A 25,689-nucleotide genomic window follows, 5' to 3' on the forward strand; every position below is an offset into this window, starting at 1 on the left:
GCTTATGGAAGATACTTGTAGCTGAGAAAAAGCTAAGCCAGAAAGGGCCACTGCGGAGACACGAGAAGTTTAAATCACAGGAAAATGCTTCATACTTAGGATGAGGGTAAGATGTTTCCCCTATACGGAATTACTCCCATAATTTTTCAAGATAAATGAACCAATTTCCTTTCTTGTGGTTATTGTAGACTAAATCTTTCTAAGTTTCGTGAAGTGGAATGCACGGGGGACTTCACTGCTCTGAGTCTGAAGTGCCCACCTTCTCCTCATCCCCACTCCCAACGCCCAAAAGAGGCCCCCATGGGTCACGTGGCAAGTGTGCAGCCAGCAGCAACATGTAAGTGATTGGGATTCTAAACCACCCAGGAATAACCCTAGTAAGCAGTGGGCAGGACCCACAGTGCAGGGAGGGGAGAAGGCTTCTGGGGGATCTGCACTGTGGCGAGCTTGCCTTTCCATGTCAGTCCGCAGACCAAGGCCATCCAAGAGGACTGGCAGAACCTTGGCAAGCTCCCTCTGAAGTTTACTGGAAAAAACCTTGGAGAATCTCTAAGATAATTCTGAAAGAGAAAATAACACAGAGGTCACGACGTATCAGACACACTCTGAGGCTCTGCTAGCTCACACACTGTGGCACTGGCCCAGACAGAAAACAAGCTTACACGTTCCCTCTGCACTGAGATTTTCTTCTGGTTTTTTGGAGGAGAAGCAGGGATCCAAATCCTCTACAACCAAGGCCCTGACATTATGCCTGAGAAATCTATTTTCTGGGCTAAGAACACATCTTCTCAGCCTACTGTTCCTAAAATGCGATGATCCTTGCAAGGTGATGACATTAAATCACCAGCATCTTCTCATAAGATCTTTGGAAACTGGGAAAAACTGAAAAGGCTGGGTGCTCACACTGGGAAAGGAGACAGAGGGAAGACGAAGCGTCCCCGTCCCACCTGTCCCTGCTCAGCCCTCGGCAGATGCTTTAAAACCCCAGCTGAATGCCTGGCCCTGGGCTAGTGCTGGAGCCCCAGAAAGCCCTGGGGTCCCGCCCTGGTGGATTTCACAGACGGCCTGATACGAGGAAGCCCCCTGCAATCGCACTGGCCACAGGGTCTGGGGTCAGCCTGCCTGGGTGTGAACCCTGGAGCACACTCTGCCACTGCCGGTTCGAACACGGGCAAGTCACTCATCCTGGCTGCACCTGTTCCTTGTCTGAGCATCTGGGGCCACAACCAGCTTGTGGGTTTGCTGCCAGGGTCGCAGTGGGAGAATCTGTGTAAACAACAAGTGTGCCCACGTGACACGGTGAGCACCAGCGCACACTGGCTTCGCATGTGCCACCGCCACGCCCAGGGCAGCACAGTGATGGCGGCGATGGTGAGGGTGCGGGCCCCGTGTGGGCAGGGAGGGAAGAGCATGTCTGCGATGCAGGGGCAGCGGCAGCAGTCCAGCTCGGTTCCCAGGGATCCTGAGGCTCCGCTAGACTGAAAAGACGTCCTCGGAGCAGGAGTAGCACAGAGATTGTTTGAAAGGGCGTGAGAAGATGCGCTCAGAGGGCGGGGACGTCACTGTGGGCAGGGCAGGCCTATCAGGCACTGAGGGACCAGGCAGAGACCACCCAGTAGGAGGATGGGGCAGGGCAGGGAGCGCCCACTGGGTCTCACACAGCAGGAAGGAGGTGGGCCCGTGCACGGACTGTGTGCTCCCGCTCCCATGCTGAAATCCTAGGAGGGAGCCCAGGGGAGGGGAGGAGGCCATGGGGCAGAGCCTCAGGGAGGGGACTGGCACCCTCATAAAAGGGACCCCAGAGCTCCCTCGTGCCTCCCACCGTGGGAGGACACAGTGAGAGGGCGCCATCTGGAACCAGGCAGCCTCAGCAGACACCAGACTGGTCAGTTCCCGATCCTGGACTTCCAGCCTCCAGAACTGTGAGCAACAAACATCTGCTGGGGTTTTGTTTTATTGTATTTATTTTTTAAATAGAGACGAGGTCTCACTCTGTTGCCCAGGCCAGTCTTGAACTCCTGAGCTCAAGAGATCCACCCGCCTCCACCTCCCAAAGTGCTGGGATTACAGGCGAGAGCCACTGCGCCCAGCCAACATCTGCTACTTTAAGCAGCCCGGTCTGTGGTGTTCTCGTGAGGGCAGCTGAATAGACAGATGCGCAGCCACAGGGTCTCTGTTCCCTCAGACAACGGCCTGGAAGAGGCGCTCAGCAAGTGCCTGAATGCAAGAGGCATTTAGAGCAAAGGTTGCTCCACGTGACACTTGCTGTGGGCCAGCGATTCCTTCCGCTCTGTGGAGGAGCCTCGGGGCACGCACTGAGGATGAGGCTGGAGCAGGGAAACCTGAGCTGACCAATGGGCAGCGAGCCTGGAACCAGCCCCGGGGCTGCTGAGGAAGATCAGGCCCCTGTTCTCACCCAGAATCGCTTCCCAGAACAGCCTGGATCTTTCCAGCACGTGAACTCACTTAGCTTTGTGAGACTCCAGGGAGGCTCCCCCTTCCTCTCTCCACCCTAAGGAACAGGCAGTGAAGCACCTGCTGGTGGCCACACAGCAAGAGAGGCGACAGGTGTGGCTGCGGGAAGGGACCAGTTGTGTGGGACGCAAGGGTGGGCGCAGGAGCCCCAGGAGGGGAGGGAGGGTCCCGGCCTGTGTGGGAGAGAAGGGTGGGCGCAGGAGCCGCAGGCGGGGGCCCAGGAGAGGCCGCCTCCAGGGCTGGAGGGGAGGAGAGTCAGCTGAGGACACAGTCTCAGACTTTGAGCCATTCCCCAGACCTGCCCCAGACACATCCCTGGCCCCAAAGAGCCTCTCCAAGCTCAGGACACCTGCACACCAGGGCACGTGGGGACACACATGCTGGTGCAGTGTTAACTGAACGTTCTGCCAGGAATCAGGAGGCTGCCACCAGCCACACAGAACCCCAGTACCAGCAGCGAGCCCCTGCAGCATGCCCCACACACGAAGCACTCCGGTCAGAAGTAGGGCTCAGTCGTGCAGCAGGATGGATCCAGAAGGTGAAATGAGGCACTGTCAGTTACCAAACCAGGAGGCTCTCATGATCACTCATCTGGAGGCACTGGCCATGCTGGTGGATGTGACTAGACAGATTCTGGGCAGGGCACAGCCACGAGGACTGGCACTGAGGAGGGGCTCACAGCTGTCTGGTCGATCCTCAGTATCAGCACCAGTGAGGACAGAGGCACCAACCACGTCTCCCATGCTTGTGGGGCCCTGCAGGTCTACACACGGCTCCTGGGTGTGCAGGGTCCCCGCCGGGTCTACGCACGGCTCCTGGGTGTGCAGGGTCCCCCCGGGTCTACACACAACTCCTGGGTGTGCAGGGTCCCCCCCGGGTCTACACACGGCTCCTGGGTGTGCAGGGTCCCCCCGGGTCTACACACGGCTCCTGGGTGTGCAGGGTCCCCCCCGGGTCTACACACGGCTCCTGGGTGTGCAGGGTCCCCCCGGGTCTACACACGGCTCCTGGGTGTGCAGGGTCCCCCCGGGTCTACACACGGCTCCTGGGTGTGCAGGGTCCCCCCGGGTCTACACACGGCTCCTGGGTGTGCAGGGTCCCCCCCGGGTCTACACACGGCTCCTGGGTGTGCAGGGTACCCCCGGGTCTACACACGACTCCTGGGTGTGCAGGGTCCCCCCGGGTCTACACACGACTCCTGGGTGTGCAGGGTCCCCCCAGGTCTACACACGGCTCCTGGGCAGGCAGGGTCCCCCCCAGGGTCTACATACAGCCCTCGGGCATGCAGGGTCTCCCTGGATCTACACACGGCTCCTGGGTGTGCAGGGTCCCCCCGGGTCTACACATGGCTCCTGGGCAGGCAGGGTGCCCCCCAGGGTCTACATACAGTCCTTAGGTGTGCATGGCCCTACAGGCTACACACAGGCCTCACTGGGAGTCTCTTCAGGGCAAGCTTTGCCGGTGTCCTCACCGTCCCATGAGAAGCCAGAGGCTCTGAGAGCCACACGGACCACAAGCTCCTGCACGGGAGACCCCAGAGAGCCCAGGGCTTCTCCATGGGGCCCACGGGACCTGCCCTGCTCATAGTCGCCAGATTTCAGAATCCGTCTGTAAAGCACTTGCTGCTAGGCCCAACTCAGAGGGGGCCTCAACACCCTGCCCATTTCAGAGATGGACAAAGAAGGGTGGGGGATGGGAAGCGGCCTGGCTGGGCCTCAGTGCTGTGGTAGCCACGGCCCTTGGTGGGGCAGACTCGGCACAGGGTGCCCCTGGGAGCAAGGAGCAGGATGAGAGGGGCCACAAAGGGAAATCAGGAATCAAGGAAGATGCTGCTTAATCAGAGTTGAGAGCAGCATAATTCCCTCTAAATCAGAAAATAAATCTTCACTCCCCACTCCCCAAAGTATATAAAATATTAGAGGACTTTTTATAGCTGTAATCAAAAGCCTCCTATCTCCAGCCACTGCGGGCCTAGCTAATGAGAGGGGTTTGCTAATGATACAAGGATGGCCCAAGAAATCTCTCCCTGCGATATTAATTGCATTTAAAGAAGAAACCATGAATTGTACTTATGCTTACTAATTAGTACGGGTTTGCTAATTAATAAGAAAGTCAGAGTACCTTTGTCTTGTCACTGGCAATTAACTAAAGATTTAACTTTTTCTTTTTTCTCTCTTTTCTCCTTTCCTAAATAACAAAATGACTTTGGGTTGGAAAATAGTGGGTAAAGGAGCTGCAGGCTGGGAGACAGGACGGGTACCAGGGCCACGTCCCAGACCATTGTGGACAGAAGGCGTGAGCGACGCAGTCAGCCCTGCCTGGAATATGGCTTCTCCACACAAGCCCTGAGGGTGCAGACCACCTAGGCCCCAGCCTTTCCAGGAACAGGGGAGCCCCTTCCCCAGACAGCAACCACTGCCAAGCCAGTCACAGGGAACTGGGTGGGAGGGGCCTCAGAGCTAGAACCAGGGGTGACTCCAGCCATCCCAGCTCAGGGCGAGCTCCCGCTCTGGTTCCTCCACCACAAAATGAAAAGGGAGTCAGGCTGTCCCACAGCCCAGAGACCCCTTCAGACAGGACCATGCGCCTGCACCTATAATCCCCGGGGAAGAAGCCAGGACAGTGAGGGCTCCGGGTCACATGGAGAAGGGGCGACCTGGAGCCCAGGGCTGCACAGCCCAGTGAGGTGGTGGGGGGCAGGGGAGGGAGGCCACTGGCATTCAGGCATGCCTGGCAGGGGCCAGCGCCAACCACGGTGCCTGTGGCCCTCTTGCCTGGCACTGCTCTCCCCAGTACCTCCTCTGAAGGGCTCTGCATGGCAAGAGGGGCACAGAGCCAACGAGACTCCTCCTCTCATCCCTCGGGAGCCCATCTGGAGGGCCTATGGCTCCAAACAAAGGATGGGGGCCAGGAACAGGAGCTCAACCCGGGGAGGGGTAAAATCACGATCCTGCTTGGGGGCAATCCTCCCACCACCAAATTCGAAGTCCAATGCTACAGCTTGGGGCCCAGGCATTAGAGCTTAAACACTGCTGTGTACAATGAATAAGGAACAGAAACTCTATGGGCTAAAAAAGAAAAAACACAGGTTGAAAAGCAGCCAAACCTCCAGCCCAGCGCTGCACCAAGTGCTCCTCACAGTCCCCTGACCAGACCCAGAGATCCAGGGAAGCCAGCACTCCAGAGGCGGCCACACCCACCCCGCCCGAAGGCCCAAGACCCGTTTCCAGCTCCCTCCCCACGAAAGAGGCCTGGAGTGAGCGGTTCCTCCAAAACCACCTGCAGCCGGAGAAGGGCTGGCGCCCGGGCCAAGGTGCAGCTGGAGAAGGGCCAACACCCGGGCCAAGGTGCCAGCTCCGAGGCATCCATGCCTCTGTTGGATGTGGGGAGTCCACGCTCCAGAGCAGCTGTGGGCGCCAGGCAGGTGGCTCAGTCATAATGCTGAGGGCTTGGCCTGCGCTCAGACAACTCCATTTCTAACCCTCCTGGCCTCCTGCACACGCGGAAGCGTGGCCTCCGGGCGCGTTTCAATTCAGGCCAACAGTGAGGCAGCTGGCGTCATGATACACAGAACACCAGGGTCTCCACAGGGCATCTTCAGATGGGAGCATCCCTCCTCAAACAGCACCCACCCCACCCCAGGCTGCTCCAGAGGCAACAGGAAAAGGGACCTCACTGAAGCGTCCAGAAAGCTCAGTCACTGAGAAGGAAGCACCGACAGAGGAAGGCCCTGGGCGCGCCCCCCACCAACCCCCTGCCAACCCCCCACACAGGCGGAAGAGGGCCCTGTCATCCTTCCTGAACACCTGCACTCAGGGGAACCAGACCCCAAGTCCACAGAGCCCCCTAACCCCGCTCACTGCCAGACACCAGACCCCACAGTCCAGAGCCCCCCAACCCCGCTCACTGCCAGGCACCAGACCCCACAGTCCACAGAGCCCCCCAACCCACTCACTGATGGACACCAGACCCCACAGTCCACAGAGCCCCCCAACCCACTCACTGATGGACACCAGACCCCACAGTCCACAGAGCCCCCTAACCCACTCACTGATGGACACCAGACCCCACAGTCCACAGAGTCCCCCAACCCACTCACTGATGGACACCAGACCCCACAGTCCACAGAGCCCCCCAACCCACTCACTGATGGACACCAGACCCCACAGTCCACAGAGCCCCCCAACCCACTCACTGATGGACACCAGACCCCACAGTCCACAGAGCCCCCCAACCCACTCACTGATGGACACCAGACCCCACAGTCCACAGAGCCCCCTAACCCACTCACTGATGGACACCAGACCCCACAGTCCACAGAGTCCCCCAACCCACTCACTGATGGACACCAGACCCCACAGTCCACAGAGCCCCCTAACCCACTCACTGATGGACACCAGACCCCACAGTCCACAGAGCCCCCTAACCCACTCACTGAAGCAGGAGCATCTTTCAGGCCTGCCCTGAGCCGTCTCAGATGAAGGCGGAGGAATGGAAACGGAGTCTCAGACCTGCCATTAAACAATACAGTTATGATGCGTTCCCCTGCAAATTCCCTCAGCAGTGAAAGCTCACAGCAGAACACAGGGAGGAAAATAAACAAAACAATAGCCCCCCAGTATTTCTACAGCCTGAAGAGAAACATGGTTCATACTCCAATTTTAAAACCCAGACCCAAGAAAGGCCTGTCCTGGAGCCCCCAACAGCCTGCTTTTCCTTCCGCTGAGCCAAGTGTCACATCCCCGCCTCCCTCCCTCCACTGTGCTCCCCTGGCAAACCTGCTCGGGCGAACCCCCATTCCCCGGCGACTGTGTCTGCCGGGAAGCACCTGAGCGTGGCAGACAGAAGCCTGCCGCCCAACCTGGCTCCAAGTTCACACCACAAACCTCAGCGGGACTGCTGGGACTCTCACAGGCCAGTCCACCTCATGCCCACTTCAGGAAGAGACAGGAAGCTCCAGCAACCTGCTGGTCCCCGTCCACTTCAATGCCCCTCTACTGCCCCAGCCCTACCTCACGCCTGTCACTACAGCGAGGCTCCCATCAGCATAAACCGCTCTCCCACTGCCCGTCGGGTGAAACAAATCTCCCTCCGGCTCCAGGCCCAGCCCCTGAGCAGGCCCTTCTGTGCCTCCCTCTCTTTAACGAACCGCCGGCTGCAGGGCCCAGGGTAATCCTCTGTTCTCCTCTGGGTCCTCTCTGCAGTCTGACTGTCCCCTGAAAACACTTCCTTCTCCAGGGCTCTGTGAATGGACCTGCCCTCCACGGAGTCCAAAAACTCACGGCGCTCCCCAAGACTAGATGCCAGGACGCTGGAACGCCCCGAAGAGGCTTGAGCCTCCGGTTCTGACTTCTCTGCTACCTACTCATTCCTGACAATTGAAATACCATGCAGAGCGGATGGGCACCTCTGACCCCAGGGCACTGACTCAAAGCCTCCAGCCCTGTGCACCCAACGTGTGGCAGGCATGAGACTCCCACACTTCACCCCCAACTCCCCGCCCCATACCATGAGCCTACCCAGGGCAGAATGCTGAAGCCATCCTCGATTCCTGGCCCTCACGCTCTCTACCTCACCCGCATCTCCCTTCAACACAGCCGACTCGGACCACACCTCCGCACCCCACTGCAGTCCTAGGCCAGGGCACCTGTGTCTCCCAGCCCGGCCAGCCCCAGCCCTGCCAGTTCCCACCCCCTGCGGCCCTACACAGAGCAGCCAGGCATCCTTTATGAATGGACACCAGGTTGCGTCATCACCTACTCCACCCACGAAACCACAGCCCTGCCGTGACCACACGGGGCCCACAAGGTCAGACTACCAACCACCATGGGCCCTGCTTCTGTCACCCCGAACCTCGCTGTTGGGTCCCGGGCCCTGCCTGCCCCGCGACTTCCACCACCAACAGTCGGGTCCCCCAGGCTTGGCTCAGGACGCTCTGCAGAACGGCCCCGGGAAACTGTGGCTCCTGCGTTTGCCACCACCGGAAGTTCTGTCCTTCACTCTCCTATGGGCCACTGACTACTCACTCGGCAACAGTGCGCCTCCAGAGGGCAGGAGCCTGTGTTGCTGGCTGCCGCGTCCCCAGCACCGAGAGGAATGTCCTTAAGCAGCTGCTGAGTGAACAGCGACTGTTCTGGAGCCTCAAGGCAGCTGTCACCAGCCCGCCTGGCCTTGGTCCTGCGGATGCTGGCTCTGCCCAGACCCAGACCCGTGCGGTGCCCTGCTGCTGCCTCTCTGTGCCACTGGTAGCTTCTTCCAGGGTCTCGGCAGACAACCCTCGCCCATTCCCAGCCTAGGCCCTGGTGCCTGTACCACTTAAGAGGGTGATTTCCAACCCCATTCGACCCTGCCCTATGGGAAGGGCCTGTAACCATGGCCACAGCCACAATCGCCACAGGCTGTGCAGCCGGCCCCAGAATCTGTCAAGCGATGAACCCTCGGCACACCCCTGCCAGGTGGAGGCCCTGAGAGCCAGGACACCAGCTCCCAGTCACGAGCCGGCAAGCAAGGACGCCCAGATGGGAGCCTCGACCTGGGCTGCAGGCCCTGGGGTCCGTACAATGCTGACAGCTGCTCCGCCTGCGACCCAGTCCAGCCTGACGGGTGGCCTGGGACAGAATATGCAGCCACACGCACGCACGCATGCCCCAGGGCCGTCCGTGTCCTTCACAGACATGGCCAAGGCCAGGGCAGCATGGACGGAACCTACACTTTGTTTAGGCCAAAACGCTTCAGAAGCAAAGCCCATTTGTTCCCTACGACAGTGGGCGGCTTTTTAACACTGGAGGTCCGGAAACCAGGAGAGCCTGCCTGGCGCCCCACGGCCCACACTGTGGCCCCACCCAGGCTCGGAGGCAGCCAAACCAGGGAGAGTGGGGCCGATGTGGGCTGAGGAGAAAACAGCTTAAAAGCACACCTGCCGCATTCACAGACGGCAGAGAAGCACTCACTGGAGACGTCCCTCTCTTGGTCAGGACCCATGCTGAGTGACGCCCGAGCCCCAGCTGAGGCACTGTCTCACTAGGGACTCGGGTCCTGTGCGGTCAGGACAGGGGTCCACGAAGCCACAGCACCGATGCCTAGCTCGCTACAGACCCCTCGCGGGCTCGCACACCTGCTTTGCCTCTGACACCGTGGCCTCGTGCGGCAAACATGTCACTGCCCCCTTGCCACAAACACGGTGGTGGGGCCCAAGGGGCTGTGCTCTGCCCAGGCGTGCGCCACCTGTCACTGGTAGAGATGGGAGTCAGGCTCCTCACACACCCTTCCCCCCTCAACACAGCTTCCAACGACAGAGGAGGCAGCCATGCACTGGTGCCTGCCGCCTAAGGGCTTACGGGGACAGGCGTCCCTGCCCAGACCCAGGGTCCAGGTGTCCTGAATCCCAGCCACTCCTGTGTCTGACTCACCATGTCTGCTCTTTGTTTCTGGCCTCCCAGCTCCTCCAGGGCCTGCGACAGCTGAGCCTGCAAGACAAGATAGGATTCGGCCTGAGACTGGGTGGGCCAGGACCCATTTCTAGGACTGCGGGGAACACAAACCCCACCACCCCACAGCCTCCACTCCCTGTGGAGCAACGGGACCCAGGAGCTGGGCAGTGGGCAGCCAGAGGGTGGGCGGGGCCAGCAGAGCCACTCTGTGAGGCCCAGAGCCAACTGATGGAGACAGAGACAGAGCGGGCAGAGGGTGGCCAGAGGAGTGTCAGGGGCCAGTGTGGCCGCCCCACGAGGCCCAGAGCCCACTGATGGAGATGGAGACCGAGTGGGCTGCGGGAGGCTTGACAGAACCGAGGTCCATTCTAAAAACCTCTCTCAGGAAACTGACTGTGAATAGGGGGCCAGGGCTGGGCCCAAGAGGGACTGTGGAATTGGGGAGACGGAGGGAAAGGTTCAGCATGGCACTTTCGATCAGAGGGACTCAATTCACTCTCCCTGGCAGGCTCATGCTTAAAGAACAGAATCAGGTGACTTTCCTGGCAGAGGCCCCACCTCAGAGCATCTCCGCCGCCATAGGCACCCCCAAGCAGGACCCCGACCCAGGCGGGAAGGGTCTCCTGCCCCCACACACTCCCCAAAGGGCACAAGGCTTGACCCCACAGTAAGGGTAGAAAAGCCAGCAATGAAAAGCCAGCCACCTCCTCCTCACAGGCCTCATGGAACAGCAAGGCTGGGCCTTGTTGTAGTGCTGGGACATCAGCAGTTCGGCTTCCTGCTGGGGACAGTGACCCTGCACCCACGACCTGCACGGTGCACGGGGCTCAGGACCTCGGAGACCCCTGCCCTGGGCCTCTGCCCCTGCGGTTCCTGCCTTCCCCCACATCCTCTGCGTCTGCCCCTTCCTGACTCTTCCCACGACCCCGCTTGGCTCCGCACAGCCCCCACCACCTAAACACACTGTGGCTCTGTCCTAGAACCCAGGAAGAAGGGCCAGGCAGGGGGCCTTGTGAGACCCCCCAGGCCACGACACAGAGGAACCCAGGAAGAAGGGCCAGGCAGGAGGCCTTGTGAGACCCCCCAGGCCACAACACAGAGGAACCCAGGAAGAAGCGCCAGGCAGGGGGCCTTGTGAGACCCCCCAGGCCACAACACAGAGGAACCCAGGAAGAAGGGCCAGGCAGGGGGCCTTGTGAGACCCCCCCAGGCCACAGCACAGAGGAACCCAGGAAGAAGGGCCAGGCAGGGGGCCTTGTGAGACCCCCCCAGGCCACAGTACACACGAAAGGCCGGGAAGGAGATGGAGGACCAGCCTAGGAGTGAGGCAGGAGGCTGTGGTGGGATATGGGATCTGCAGGGTAGAGGCCCAGCAGGCCTGAGGATGAGGGGGAATCGAGAGGCAGGCAGAGGCCTGGCCCAGCGGCAACTAGAAACCACTGGGCAAGTCACCAGGAGAGACCAAGGCGGGGAGGCGTGTGTGTGTGCGTGTATGCAAGTGTGGGTATGTATATGCACACCTGTGTGTGGCATGTGCACATGTGGCAGGGATGGGGGAAGTATGTTTGGAGAAACAGAAAACGAGGCACTGCAGCCCCTGGGGACACAGCCTGGGAAACGTGGCTGAGGCAACAGCTGATAATCCTCAGCCTGTCCACTCTGCAGACCATGGGCCCCCAAGCTCCCCTATAGGCCCAGCCAGAGCCAGGTTCTGGACTTCCCATGGGCCATCCTGGTGCCCGCTGGTTCTGGACGCCACAACAGAGCCAAACCCAGGCTCCACATGCTCCCATGGAGGCTGCAGGTGTGAGCACCTGAGCCCCCCAAGCCTCTGGTGTGGTGCCCCACTCAGTGGGGCACCCGAGCGACTCCCATTGCCCACCACCCCTGTGCAATGCCTGTGAGTGAAGGGAAGGCCTTGAGTTCTGCCCACCACCAGCCCTGCCTGGCACCCTCACATTGCCCCAAGGAGGCCCTGGAGCCCGCCCAGCCGCTGTCATCAGGAGGCACGTGGCCGTGGTCACACTGGGCTGTGTGGACCACACGCTGGAAAGCTTGGTGCCTCAGGGCCTGGGAGCAGCACACTGCCCTCCTCACAGCCAGCTGAACCCTAGATAATCCGGCCACTGCTGGGGTCACCAGCAGCTGGGACTGGGAATGGCAGATGGAAGAGGGACATCCACCAATCTGGGCCTAGATACGACGCACTTCACCAAGCTGCAGCCCCAGGCATTTCTAGGGACACAGGGAGCCGGGTCAGGGCATCCGGGGCACCCCATATCCCTGGGCAGAGCCTCCAGAGCCTCAGCACGTGGGAGACAGTCGCCGTCCACATTCATGCTCTCCTCACGCAGCCCTATACCCCACCCAGGTCTACCCGCATCCACAAGCTACCAGGCCAGAGACCATCCCAAACACGGGGGAAGACAACAGGTGCTGAGCTGACCTGGGCAGCGAGAAGCACCCATGAGAGCTGCCCGCACCCCTGGCAAGGCTCTGAGCTGGCCTGGGCAGCGAGAAGCACCCGTTAGAGCCGCCCACACCCCCTGCAGCCTGGCCATGTCTGCCACGCCTGGCACACTGTCCTGGGCACACAGGCGGCTGGTACTGTGGACACCAGCCTCAGGTGAGGCACATCGTCATCCCCATTTACATCAGTCCACGCGGCAACCTTGCAAGGTCAAAGGCACTTCACAGGTGCAGCTTGGAAGAGGCGGGGACGTCCGGAAGCAGCAGGGCTGGGAGCCGTGTGTGAGTCCCGGGCCCACCCCACTCTCCCATGCCTCCCGACACGGCATCACTGCAGGGTGGAGCGATGACCACAGTGGCCAGCCCAGGGACCTGCTGAGGCCAGGCAGGCCACGGCAACCTCAGCCTTCACAGCCTCCGGCGCCAGGCGGGTAGGACTCAGGTATCTCCAGAAGGTTTCACGAGGTTTCTGTGAGGACAGCACTAGTAACGTGTGCCTGAAGACAAGTTCATTCACATTCATTCACAGGTGGCTCACAGCCTAAGGCCAAGGCGTCCACCTCTGTACCAGCCCCATCAGCCCAGCACTTCCGTCAATGGCTGGAAAAAAAAAACGCATGCATCTGAAATCCTCACATGACCCAGGGCCTGGAAACAGAGACCAGTGAGATTTCTGAGATATCCTCAAAGCCAGAGTCGCTCGCAAAAGGTGACTCTGAGCCGCGGAGCCCTGCACTCAGACTCGTACACTGGTCTCGGGTACCTGGGCAGGGCCTGCTTGGAGCAGCTCCCAAGAGAGTGCAGCCCCAGGACGGGGCCGGGAGGCCAACTGCACGGCTGCAGGAGCGGCTGTGGTTCGGCTCACACGCCTGCCTGGCGCTGAGCAGGGCCCTGGGTTCAGGAAGGCAGATGTCAACAAGCTGAGTGCTCCCCAGGAGGCGACCAAGACAGCAACGGGCATCACAGGAGCCATCCAGCCATGAAGAGAGACGGCTTCCAGACAGTGAGAGCCACCTTTCACTGAAGACTGAACACACAAGTGTCACTCAGGCTGCAGTGAGACATCCACATCCTGTGTGACCCGCGAGGTTCTGTGTCTTCGCCTGCACTGGGTGGTTACACACGCACTCACTCTGTCGTCCGACAGACTGAAAACTTACCATGTGTGCATTTTGGTGTATTGTGTTATATTTCCATTAAAACATATACTCTAGCACCCTGGTGGACGAATTAGGGAGGAAAAGGAGGACAGTTCTGCTACCATAAAGAGAAATGGTTTCAGCCAGGCATGGGGCTCATGCCTGCGAGACCATCACTTAGGGAGGCCAAGGCAGGAGAACTGCTTGTGGTTAGGAGTTCGAGACCAGCCTGGACAACATACAGAGATCCTGTTTCTACAAAAAATTTAAAAATCAGCTGGGCGTGGTAGCACACAACTGTGGTCCCAGCTACTCAGGGAGCTGAGGCAGGAGGATCTCTTGAGACCAAAAGGTTGAGGCTGCAGTGAGCCGTGACTGTGCCACTGCACTTTAGCCTGGGCAACAGAGTGACACCCTGTGTCAAAAAAACAAACACAAAGATGTAAAACAAAATGAAACAAGGTTGTTTGTAACCCGCTGAATCTTCCTAAACGGACAGCCAAATGGGACATCGCACAAGCCTGAGTCAGAGGTGACTCCCGGCGGAGGGTTCTCAGCAGAGCAGCCACCGGACAGAAGCTCAGCAGGCAGAGGGGTCAGAGCGTGAAATGGAGCGCACGCTCCACAGGCATGGAGATGGGGAGTGGCAGGGAGGCAGGAGGGAGCTCAGGTCTGGCTTACAGACATTCCGCAGCACAAGGTTTGTGGGTGCAGGACACCTCAGCCACCTCTCACTCATAACCTGAAAAGACACAGGTGGGTGCTCCTAAGAACAGGAACGTGGAGAGAACACAGAGAAGGCCCTGTTGTCACTCAAGGAAACGCACTGCTGTTTGTAGCTCAAACAGGGTAAGTGGTCAGACATGAAGTTTCCGAGTAACAAAAAATGTTTTACATGAGAGAGGGTGTGGACAGGACAGGAGTGAGTCGGGAGAACGGAGGTAGCTGTGGCCTGGGGGGTCGGCCACACTGCGTGCCTGTCCTGGGCCTCCCTGGTGTGACAGGTTCTGTCGAGGGAGGGCAGCACCGAGGAGCATTTGGTCAACGTCCACTCCTCCCTCACCTTATCGTTCCAAGAAAACGGCTGAAGAAAGAAAAGCAAAGGAAACACTGAAACCCACACGGCCCAGCACAGGAGACACGGGACATCACTAAACCCACACGGCCCAGCACAGGAGACACGGGACATCACTGAACCCACACGGCCCAGCACAGGAGACACGGGACATCACTAAACCCACACGGCCCAGCACAGGACACACGGGACATCACTAAACCCACACGGCCCAGCACAGGAGAGGCGAGGCAGGACATTAGGGTCCCAAGAGACCCAAGACAACGCGCTCTGTGTGCGCAGAGGAGGCCCCCAGATGGGGCACCAGGAAGCTTTGGGGGACAGGCTCTCATGGGCCCCAAATGCTCTAGAACTTCTCCTTCTGGACAAGCTGGAGGAAGTAGCACAGACGTACCCTCCTGCCTCAGAAACCAGACACACATTAGGAACCGTGGGATTCCGGTGAGGGAGAGCAGGCAGCTCAGAGCTCAGAGTTGCAGGAAGGGACGGGGTGAGTCCCCCAGGACCCAGGCCGGGGCAGCGCCATAGACAGAGCCCAGCAGTCCTGCTGGGTGAGGAGAGAGGAATGGGAGCTCCAGGAGGCAGAGGTGGGCAGCTGGGCCTGGCAGGCCAGCACCAGACAGAAGGAAGGGACCTAAACAGCGGCCACCAGAGAAGAGGCGCCGAGGTGGAAAACATGGGAAATGCTGGGCACGTCGGTCACTGGAGACACAAAGATTTAAGCCAGAGTGAAACGTGCTGCCCCGCTGGATCCAGATACCAAAGCGGACAGTGCCACAGCGGAGAGCTCTCCCAGCTCTGGTGCCATCGGCCTGGGCGAGAACATGTCACTGGACCCCGCATGTTGCCATGGTACGGCCACTTGGGAAGAGTTTGGCAATGTTTTAAAAAGTTAGGGCCCGGCCCAGGGGCTCACGCTTGGAATCCCAGCACTTTGGGAGGCCAAGGCGGGAGGACCACCTGAGGTCAGGAGTTTGAGACCAGCCTGGCCAACATGGTGGCCCTGGGGGCTCCACCCAGTCACCCAGGGAGTGAGAGGTGTGTGTGTCCCCCGAAGGTGGCTGGGCAGCCCCACAGTCTCTCCTAAAAATACAAAAATTAGCCGGGTGTGGTGGTGCACACCCATAGTCCCAGCTACTCAGGATGCTGAGGCAGGAGAATCAGTTGAACCCGGGAAGTAGAGGCTGCAGTGAGCCGAGATCACGTCACTACACTCCAGCCCAGGTGACAGAGCGAGACTCTGCCCCCACCCTGTCTCCCCTCCAAAAAAAGTTAAAGCCCACACTCCTACTCCTAGATGCAGAGCCCAAAGGAATGGAAACCCACATTCACAGGAAATCTGGCACGCAGATACTCACAGCAGCTCTGTCCCTAACTGGCAAGAACAGGAAACCACCCTCGTATGGACCAGCAGGTGAACAGACAGACCATTTTGGTAGAATCTCAAGACAGACAATTACTTTGTAATAAAAGTAAATGAGCTGCTGATACAACGTTGATGTGTCTCCAAAGCACTGTGCAGTCAGCAATGACAGATGCAGCAACTGTGGGACTCCATTTACATGAAGTTCCAAGAAAGCCCGAAACAACAGGCCCCAGACCGGTGGCCTCCACGAGCTGGGGGTGGAAAGAAACTGACTGTCAACATGGATCAAATCACACAGATAAACTTGGGGGATTTTACTGAGTATAAATTATATTTCAATAAAGCTGCCTTTAAAACGTGGAATCCCCAGAGCTTGGGGAGGACCACACTCACAAGGGCGAGGAGCTGGCACGGCCCGAGTGTGCACTGGAGAGGAGCTCCCGCAGGGCCTCAGACAGAACAACTTCAGGCTGGTCTTGGGAGGGTTCCTCCAGGAACCCACGTCTGTGACGGAGGCAGTGGGTGGGCAGCAGAGCGCCTCCTGTGGAAAAACCCTGGGCCTTACACTGTGGCACTGACTGTGGGGCTGCCCAGCCACCTTCGGGGACACAGACACCTCTCACTCCCTGGGTGAGCGGGTGGAGCCCCCAGGGCCTGGCCACAGTGTCCTCACCTTGGAGATAAGAGCTCCCCAAGCTCAGGCTGGCTCTGCAAGGCAGTGGGAGGTGCAGCCTGTGCTGACGCGGGGACAGTGGGATGGAGAGAGGGCTTCCCAAGGCCCGGGGCTAGGGCTAGGCTGACGGCTGGGAAGACCAGATGCCAAGGCTCCTGAGGGCAGGCCAGGCGATTCCCCAGCCTCAGCCCCTCCTCCACAGCCCACCCCGGGCTGGGTGCAGACACACAGGAAGCTCAGGTGGGAACACGGCTCCACCCCAAACAGCGTCAGACGTGGTGCTCAGGTTCCCCAGAAGAGACTAAGCCCACTCAGAGCCAAGCTTCAGGGGCACACGCCAGGGAGCACTGAGGGATGCGGAGGCTGTGGGGACCCGGGCACCAAGTGACCACAGAGCTGCCTCCACCCAAGCGGCTGAAGGGTCAAACACAGCTCTTCCTGGGTGGGACCACGTGTCCCGGGTGGCTACGTGTGCTCAGACACGAGCCGCAAGCCCTGGCGCCCTCGGCACCACCGAGGTACCGCACAGAGGCCTTGGCCGGGCTATTTTTATCCTGAGGTGAGAAGTTGCTGCCTGTGATCCAACACTCCTGCCAGCCAAGACATGGCAGAAAACGGCTACGACAGGCGGCCACAGACCCCAGCGGCCACAGGACAGCTGGGCTGGGGAGGACCGGGGGGCACCAGGCACAGACCCTGCACACGGTGCGAAGGCTGGAGCCGGGGGAAGGCAGCCCCACCCATAGTCAACGGTCATGTGGAAAAGGATGGGACGGAAGCTCAGGCCTCCACCTTCCTGGCCAGGTCTCCTAGTGGCATGTGACACAATGTGAAGAAGCAGGAGGCAGCACACCACAGGGTCCCCACAGGGCTTCCCAGGCCACAGCCCCAGCACCTGCTCCCAGGTGAGGCTGTACACAGAAGCTCTCTCCTTGCATGGAGGCCTGAGGATGGCTGTGAGCCCAGCGCTGGCCACAGAGCACGACAGGCAGGCAGCTCACCGTCAGGGGCCAGGATATGGGGTGGACGCCCGCCCTGGGGGATGCTCTGAGGGTGGCAGCAGGTCCTCCCGTGGTGGAGAGGACAGAGCCTGCCCTGGGCTTATTCCTCACGCACAACAAGGTCGGCTCCTGCGCAGGGCAGCGGTGCTCAAAGTGTGTGCTGTCTGGGGTGGCACCGGCATGTCACAGGGAGCCCGGATCAGCGCAGTTCTGCACTGCACAGACGCCCCGTTCTGGGAATGGAGCCAGCACCTCGCGATTCCCACTAAGGACCTGCGGCCACACAGCAGAGGCTCCCACAGCCCAGACTCCAGGGCGATTTCCATAAACCCCTTGGTCCACTCTTCTTAAGTACACTGCGTGATTTTTAACTGTTTCAAGTTTTTTTTTTTTGGCTCTATCTCTGCTTTGTACAGTACAGTCATTTCACGTTCTTTCGGTGCAGGAAACAGATCATCAATCATCGATACACTCACAGGTATCAGGCCTGGTGAACAGCCTGAGGCCCTGAAGACCAGGCTCTCCGCGGCCCTCCTGGAGCCAAACCACCCGCGGCAGCCAAGTGACAGCACTGCAGAGCTGCCCGAGCCTCTGGGAGGCCACGGGGAGGAAGGGAAGCGGAAACACCGTGACGGCCACTTCCACCTAAATTGTCAGGATCCACTTCAGAGTCACTGCAACCTGAAACGGGGATTCTCCACACACCTCCACACGGCCAGCAGTGCAGTAATCCGTTTTAATTAAATAAATTGGAAACACAAATCAGGCCGATGTGTTGAATCAAGGTGGCGTGCACTGCGTATTTATAGCTCCGTCCACAGAGGACTCCTGACACACGCTACCAGCTCCTGCAGCCACTTTATTAAATGGAATAAATAACACCGTGCAAGATGGCAAAACTTCACCAGACGGGTCTGGGGTTCTCCCAACTCAACACTGTTTCCTGCAAGGTCTCTGCTGGAATGAAAACATGGTCCAGATGAGAACGGACTGGTGCCCGGCTGAGCAGACGGGGACGGACTGGCGTGCCCGGCTGAGCAGACGGGGTCGGACTGGCGTGCCCGGCTGAGCAGACGGGGACGGACTGGCGTGCCCGGCTGAGCAGACGGGGACGGACTGGCGTGCCCGGCTGAGCAGACGGGGACGGACTGGTGTCCGGCTGAGCAGACGGGGACGGACTGGTGTGTCCGGCTGAGCAGATGGGGACGGACTGGTGTCCGGCTGAGCAGATGGTGACGGACTGGCGTCCGGCTTAGCTAACAGGTGGGTGGAAGGGAACCACGCTTGGAGTGATGCCGCGTCCTCCCGCCAGCGACTACCCCATGCCCACCTGGCCGTCAGGTAGCAGATCCTCACCTGCCCCGAGAGGCGCCTTCCCCAGGGGCACGCCCAGTGCTGGGCAAGCTTCCAGGGAAGGCTTGCGGGGCCCGAAGTCAGAGGACATAGGAACGTGTCAGGGGACAGAGAGGTGAACAGAGGCCAAGGGAGAGGGAAAGATGGAGACAGGAACTATCAGACAGACGTGCAGAGGACACAAAGAAAACCAAGAAGGGAAAACGAGACGGGAAACAAAAAGAAAAACCAGGTGGAGGCAGCAGGGAGAGCGGGAGGCGGGGGGCTGCGGGGGAGTACCTGAGCCACGCGGGGTCAGGAGCTCTCCCCGGCTGGGGGGATGGCGGCGCCCCCACTCCCTGACTGTGGGGAGAACAGGAGATGGGCCCCTCACAGAAACCAACAGCCAGAGACAGGCGGCACATACAGAGTCTCCAGAGTAGCCCCTTGGCCCTCCACAGGCACATCCCTGGCTTGGGCTGGCATCCCTGCCCCAGGGGCTCCCTGTGCACGGAGGGCACAGCCACCATTGCCACACTTCACGTGCAGCAGCGCCCCAACCTTCCCTGGAGCATGGCACTCCTGCTGGGCCCCCACCTTCACCTTGCAAACGTGCTTAGTTCCCAGAGTTGGGGCCACGTTCTCCCAAACTTGCACCACCTCCATGGGGAGGGCCAAGAGCTGGGGCGCCCCCAGCAGATGCTCCCCCAAGGCAGGAACCCAGCCCAAGAGCTGCCGGCACCCCCAGCCTCCCGCCCGACTGTCACTTCACAGAAAGGCAGGGCAGAGGCTCCACAGGTGACCTGGTCCCGCTGCGGCGGAAGGGCGAGGACGCCTCTCCCAGGCTCCTGGGAGGAGAGAGCTGACGCGGAGGTGCCCTCTCTGACGAGGCAAGGCATCAGGTCACGCTGTCATGCAGGATGTGGTGGTGGCTGCTCCACAGACCCGAGAGAGCAGTGGCACCTGCACAGGCTCAGGGAGCAGCCACAGGCCCTGAAGACCTCTCTGGGATCTGTGCCAGCAGCCGAGACCATGGTTATCTGCATCAACACAGACACGGGCCAGTGCGGTGGGGTCCTGGGGGGAGTCTGCGGGTGCTGGCGTGCTTCTGGAGGCACTCAGGGGGATGGGCAGAGGGGGCTGTGAGGGCTCAGGAGAGGACCAGCCATGTGAACTCCTGCAGTGAGGACTAGTCAGTGCTGGTAGAGTCCAACCCTGCTCCGGTCTGCTGGGCCCAACTCCTCCACGTGCCTGATTCTCCTGAAACCCCAGGAGAGACTGAGAGGAAGGGGAGTAACCTGCCCCACCATGGGAAGGGAGGGGCAGGGTCCCCAATGTACATCCCACTAGCAGGGTGAGGGCTGAGGCTCCAAGCTGCCCGGCAAGGGGGTAAGCACGGTGCCCAAACAGTGCCAGTATCTGGTCAATGAGTCCTGAGGTCCCTGACAGCCCTGATCGCCTCATCACACAAAACACCAGACATCAGAACCAGGACACTGGATGTGCCCACCCGAGGCCTGTGATGAGCCAATCACAGTGCAGAGGGCAAACACAGGCTGGAGAAATCACTCAACGTGAAAAACGCCGGGGACGGCAGAAGGGGTCAGAGACCCTCCCCACAAATCTCTCTTCATTAATACTTCACAGGGAGCCAAGGGTGTTGGAATCAAATTGCTATTAACGCGCTTAGGGTTATGACAGCTCCCAGGTGCAGCCGGAGCTAGCCTTGCCCGTGAGGACCGAAGGTCTGTGTGCGGCCCTCAGCAGCGGGCCCTGCACGCACAGGGTGGCTGGACACAGAAAGGAAAGCCAGGAGCGGGAAGAAGGAGGATGGACAGAGGGGGCCGGGCATGAGAAGAACACACCAGGGGGCAGTATCAGTGCCTAAGGGTGGTCCCAGACCCACGGTTCACTCTCGCCACGTGTGGTGGTGAAGGCTCACCCCATAGGTGGGGACACAGCATAGCCCCAGGGCCCTTTGGTGTGGCCTACATGTGAGCAAGGGGTAGGGAGTGCATGTAGGCCCCAGGCCTGGACCTGTCATTCTCGCCACACGCCATCCCCAGTGCCTGAGCCTCTGTGCCCGCGCCCCCTCTAAACCACTGAACCATCTGCCAAGCAACTTTCTAGATGCAGTTTGACGACCTCCTCCTCCCATCTTCCCTGATCAGCCGCTGGGACGGCCATGCAGCGCGGCTCCCTGAGACCCTCCATTACAATCATTTCTCCAGAAACTCAGCTCCTCCTAACATCCTATGTGAATTATGTTTGTTCATTAAATGTCTCCCCTGCCCAGCAACTCAGCTCCAGGGGCCAGAGGCTGTCAAACATTCCCTGACACAGGGCCCGGCCTGCTGTGTGTGCTCGGCAGCCTGGCCAGAAGGTGGCTGTGGTCACACCTGTGAGCCTGGCTCTCCACTGGTGGACCCAGGTCATCTTACAGCTGGTCACTGGATGAATGAGGAACGGACACAGCAGCCTATGACGGGCGATAGGCCACACCGATGCCCTCATCTGCATCTCCATCTCACCGCAGTCTCCACCACCAAGGCCCAACCCAGACACAATGAGCCCTGAGACCAACAAGCTCACAGAGCTCGGCTGTGCCCGTAGACACTGCAGGCCCAGGCCCTCCAAGACATAGCCTGGCGGTGTCACACACCAGCTCGGTGACCTGGGCATGTCCTTTGACTGCCCCAGGCCTGGGTTTTCTCGTGAGCAAAATTCAGGTCACAACAGCACCCACTCCGCAGGATATGGTGACAGTGAGACTGAGTAGTCAGGTAAAGGGCCACGCAGAGCTGAACAGCAAGGCACCCGGCAGCGTGTGCCAATGAGGCCAGAAGACCCTGGCACGTATCCCACCACGCCCAGGTGGGGCTGTGCCGTGCCCAAGGAGAAATGGTGCAAACCTCGAGAGGAGAACACGGGCCCTTCAAACTCTAGGCTGGGAATGGTGTGCTGGGAGCCCCTGGCCTGGGGAGTGTGGACAGGGAATGTGGACGTGGTCTCCGCCCAGGCCCTACGATCCCCAGCTCCTTCCTCCCACTGCACAGGTGAGAGTTGTTCAGAGCTAGACAAGGGAACAGAGTGTCACAGTGGCCCACGGGGCAGGGAAAAGGCAGAAGCCAAGGCTGAGGCCACCTCTCTTGGGAGGACCCTGGAGCCAGGAGAGGGATGCAGGCTGCAGGAAGGAGGAACCGCTCTACCAGTTCCGCAGCGAGCTGGGCAGCCCTGGGCCTCATGCCCTGCCTGTCAGGCCCCAGCAGAGCCTCCCCAGCAGCGGGGACCAGAGCCCTGGCAACAACTCTGAGCACCTGGAGACCAGGTCTCCTCGGCAGATGCCCCTCACGGGGGAAGGACCTTGAGTGCCCCGTTGACAGGCACCATGAGGGGTCCCAACCCGTCAAAGGGGCACTGTCTGTGTGTCATCTGCCTGCAGGCTGGGGCCACCTGGGACACTCTGACAGCTGAGGACGCTGCAGGTGCCATCATGAGAATTAACATGGATCCACGTGCAGAGGAAGCAGCCCGTGGACACCCTCCCTGATGGATGCCTGCCGGCCGGCGACTAACAAAACAGGACCAGACCTCCAACCCCCCCCGGCTCTGCCAAGGCCCACCAGGGAGAAGGCCCACCAAGGGGAAGGCCCACCCGGCAACGTGAGCCCCACGGCCGCGGCCCCGCACCTCCATCTCGGCGCTGTGGCTGTGCACCTTCTGCACCATATCCTCTGCCTCCCGCATGCGCCGTGTCAGCTGGGGTGAGTACTCGGCCGAGGTCAGCTCGCTGTCGTAGGACCCCAGGATGGCCCGCATGCCGTCCCGCTCCTGTGGACATAGAGGGCAGCTGGTTAGGACCCGGGGCGGGGGATGAGGTAACGATGGAGACGGCTCAGGGAAGGCCTCACGAGAGCTGCGTCATGTGGGAGGCTCCCTCGTGAGGACCCAGGCCAGCACCCAGAGCCCACTCACCAAGGTGAAGAGGGCCCCGGAGCTTGGCGCCCCCAGACCCAGTAAATGCCAGCAGCTCCAGCTTCGCCCCAGCTCCCGTTCTGACCATGTCAGGCCTTTACTGCGGCGGGCATGGGCTCCACCTCGTACCAGCAGTACGGCTACGGGGCGGGCCGGGAGCAGTGGCCTCTGCCCCTGTGGACACAGCACACGCAGGGCGAGGGTGCACAGTGGGCAGAAGCCCAGGTTCCCCACCCCAGCCTGTTCTATTGGGTCTGCATGACTCCTCTAAGTCCCAGTGACACTGGGCCCAGGGAAACGACAATGCGCAGGCCCAGAGCTGGGTGAGTCCTCCTCTTCCTGGGACCTCTGCCCCAACCTGCCGAGGGAGGAGACACAGTGTGCACCAGAAAGCTGCCCGTTCCAATAGGACGGGCAACCCATCGCTCATCCAACCACCCAGGGCTCTCGGGAAGGCCGAGTCCTTACTTTTCAGATCTGGGCTTGCGAGCTCCTTATCTTCCCACAGAGCTCACGGGATGTCTGAGGCTGCACGCAGGCCCCCACACAGCACCCAGGTCCAGCACAGCTCAGCTTCCTGGGATGACACTGACCACAGTGTCAGGGCTGATTCTTAGAGCCGGGCAGAAACCCCTGCTCAGTTGTGTCCTGCCTGACACGCTGACAGCAAGTCAGCCAATCAGGGGCCCCAGGAGCCGTGTGCTGCCTCCGGACCTGGTGGGAGCCCATGGCTTGGGAACTGAGCTGCTAGGACAGCCCCACAAAGGACATGCCACTGCGGGGAAGCGTGGTCTTCCCTCTGGCCTCCCGCTGCCTGCACTCCCTGCCCCAGGTGCGGGCCTCAGCCACGGTCCCCAGACCCTTATGGCCTCAGACGCCGAGTCTGGATGGAGCCGATTGCAGGCGCAGGCTGGGGACCTCTTCCCGCCTGCCCGCCCTGCAGGAGCCCACATGATCAGGGAGCCAGTCCTTCAGACGCCCAGGTGTGCTGGAGGGCAGCCTCCAGATGTTCACAGGCATCCGGATGCCCTGGGTGTAGATTCAGGGCGGGCCTGGGAATCTGCCTTCTAACAGGCGCCCCAGGGACATCTAACTGATGCTCTCAGTAGTCTCTGCTGGGGCTCTGCCCCATTCTTGAGAGACGGGATGAGGATGCTGGGGTAGCAGAGCCCAGGAAGAAGCAGACAGGTAGCTACGAGATGCAGGTTCAAGCCCCAGCTCTGTCCTGAGGCCAGCTATTCAAGCTCCCTCCCCAAGTCTCAGTTCCTTCGTTGATAAGATGGGAAACAGGGCAGCCATGAAGACTGATGCTATCAGGAATGAACTGTCCAGCCAGCTGCCCTGGAAACAACCGGTGCTCAGAAAGCAAGAGCAAGAACCTCACAAACCCGGGAAATGGTCTCCACTGGCCCATGCCCCTTCCCAACACACATGCTGGGCAAATGGCCAATGCTTCAGCCCAGCCCTGCACCACCATACTGTGTCGCGGCCAGTGTGCTTCTCACCAGGTGAGGGCAGGGGAGCTGTGGGGACTGCCCCCACCAGTACTGGCTGAAAAGGCAAATTCATGGCCCTGATAGAGACTGGCTCAATCAGGCAGCCTGGGGAGCAAGACCCCCACCCAGAAACGGAGTCCACAAAACTACCAGGGTCCTTTCCATGCCGCCTCCTGAGTCTGCACATACACAAGTTGAGCCCCTGCCCAGGCCCTCCTGCTCTCAGGAGAGACCGACCCAGTGCTCCCCAGCACTGATGACTGCCTGAGCCCCTGCCAGGCCTCTGTCCATCCCCCAGAGGTGAGGAGGGCGAGGCTGCGGGGGCTGAGGAAACCCCGGCCTGCTCTCTCAGAAGCCCCTGGAGCTCAGGCCGCCACATCTGGGGCTCTCCTGCCATCTCCTGAGCCGGGGACACAGTTGCCACCCTGGTGTGGACTTTATAATTAGTTGATGACAAAAAATTCAAAATTCAGTAAGTGAGAAATTAAAGTTACAAATCCAACTGGAACGGGTCACATATCTGTGGAAAATTTGTTTGCACAGGGAGGTTTATCGCGTGTCATAATCTTATTGAAATCCTATATCTTCCCATTGACTTTTATCGTTTCAAGCCAGTTACCGGAGTTGTCAGTACCAACATGCGGACGCCGCGCAAGGCCAGGGCGGGGGACTTCCCTTGGTAAACAACCTGTAATCGTCTCCTTTATTGATCAGTAAATCTCTGAGAGCTTCCCTTCGTGACGGCTCTCTCCAGCATAACTCCAGGCTAGCACTGGCTGGCACAGAAGAAAAGTATTAGAAAGTTTGTTGTTTGTACCCTTCCAAGAAACTGTTTTGTCACCGGGAGTGAACGAGCAGGCACGGTGGGGGTGACTTGCTATGGCTTTTTAACAGCTGACTCCACTTGTGGGCAAGTCCACTTCATTTCCACCTCAACAAATGCGGTGATTAACTGCTGAACAAACAGGAGGCTGGCGGTGCTGACAGGGCCTCCCAGACTCATTCAAGAAGCACCCAGCAGAGTTACACTGTCCACAGGCTGCTCCTCCTTGGATACAGAGATGTCCTGGTTCTAAGAAATAGAATGTGCTCATCATGTAACGAACGGCCACGTGAATGTGAGCAGTCGGCATCACCCGGCAGAAGTCAGCTGAGGACGGGGCCTCGGCACCCTGGATACACCAGCCGACGGGGGCCGGGAGGAGTGTCAGTAGAGGGCGGCTCCGCCCCAGCCTGCAATTATCGGGCAGAGGGGCTG

The 25,689-nt window shown here is 59.9% G+C and overlaps 1 protein-coding gene across 33 annotated transcripts in view; it reads right to left on the minus strand.

Moving 5' to 3' along the window:
- MAD1L1 (mitotic arrest deficient 1 like 1) overlaps window positions 1–25,689 on the minus strand; it is a 421,592-nt gene that overhangs the window by 177,158 nt on the left and 218,745 nt on the right. For 22 of the 33 annotated variants that reach the window (XM_015447010.3, XM_074034253.1, XM_074034254.1 and 19 more), the window contains 2 exons: window positions 22,651–22,791; window positions 9,885–9,941 (listed from right to left, as the gene is read on the minus strand). The exons of 1 other annotated variant lie outside the window; for it this stretch is intronic. In XM_015447010.3, the coding sequence (XP_015302496.1) occupies window positions 9,885–9,941; window positions 22,651–22,791 (198 nt within the window). Of the gene's footprint in view, window positions 1–8,501; window positions 8,789–9,884; window positions 9,942–22,650; window positions 22,792–25,689 lie in introns of those variants that run through there. 10 more of the 33 variants (XM_074034256.1, XM_074034257.1, XM_074034255.1 and 7 more) reach the window with 3 other exon arrangements.

This window comes from Macaca fascicularis, chromosome 3 (genome assembly GCF_037993035.2).
Source record: "Macaca fascicularis isolate 582-1 chromosome 3, T2T-MFA8v1.1".
In the NCBI taxonomy this organism is placed as follows: Eukaryota; Metazoa; Chordata; class Mammalia; order Primates; family Cercopithecidae; genus Macaca; species Macaca fascicularis.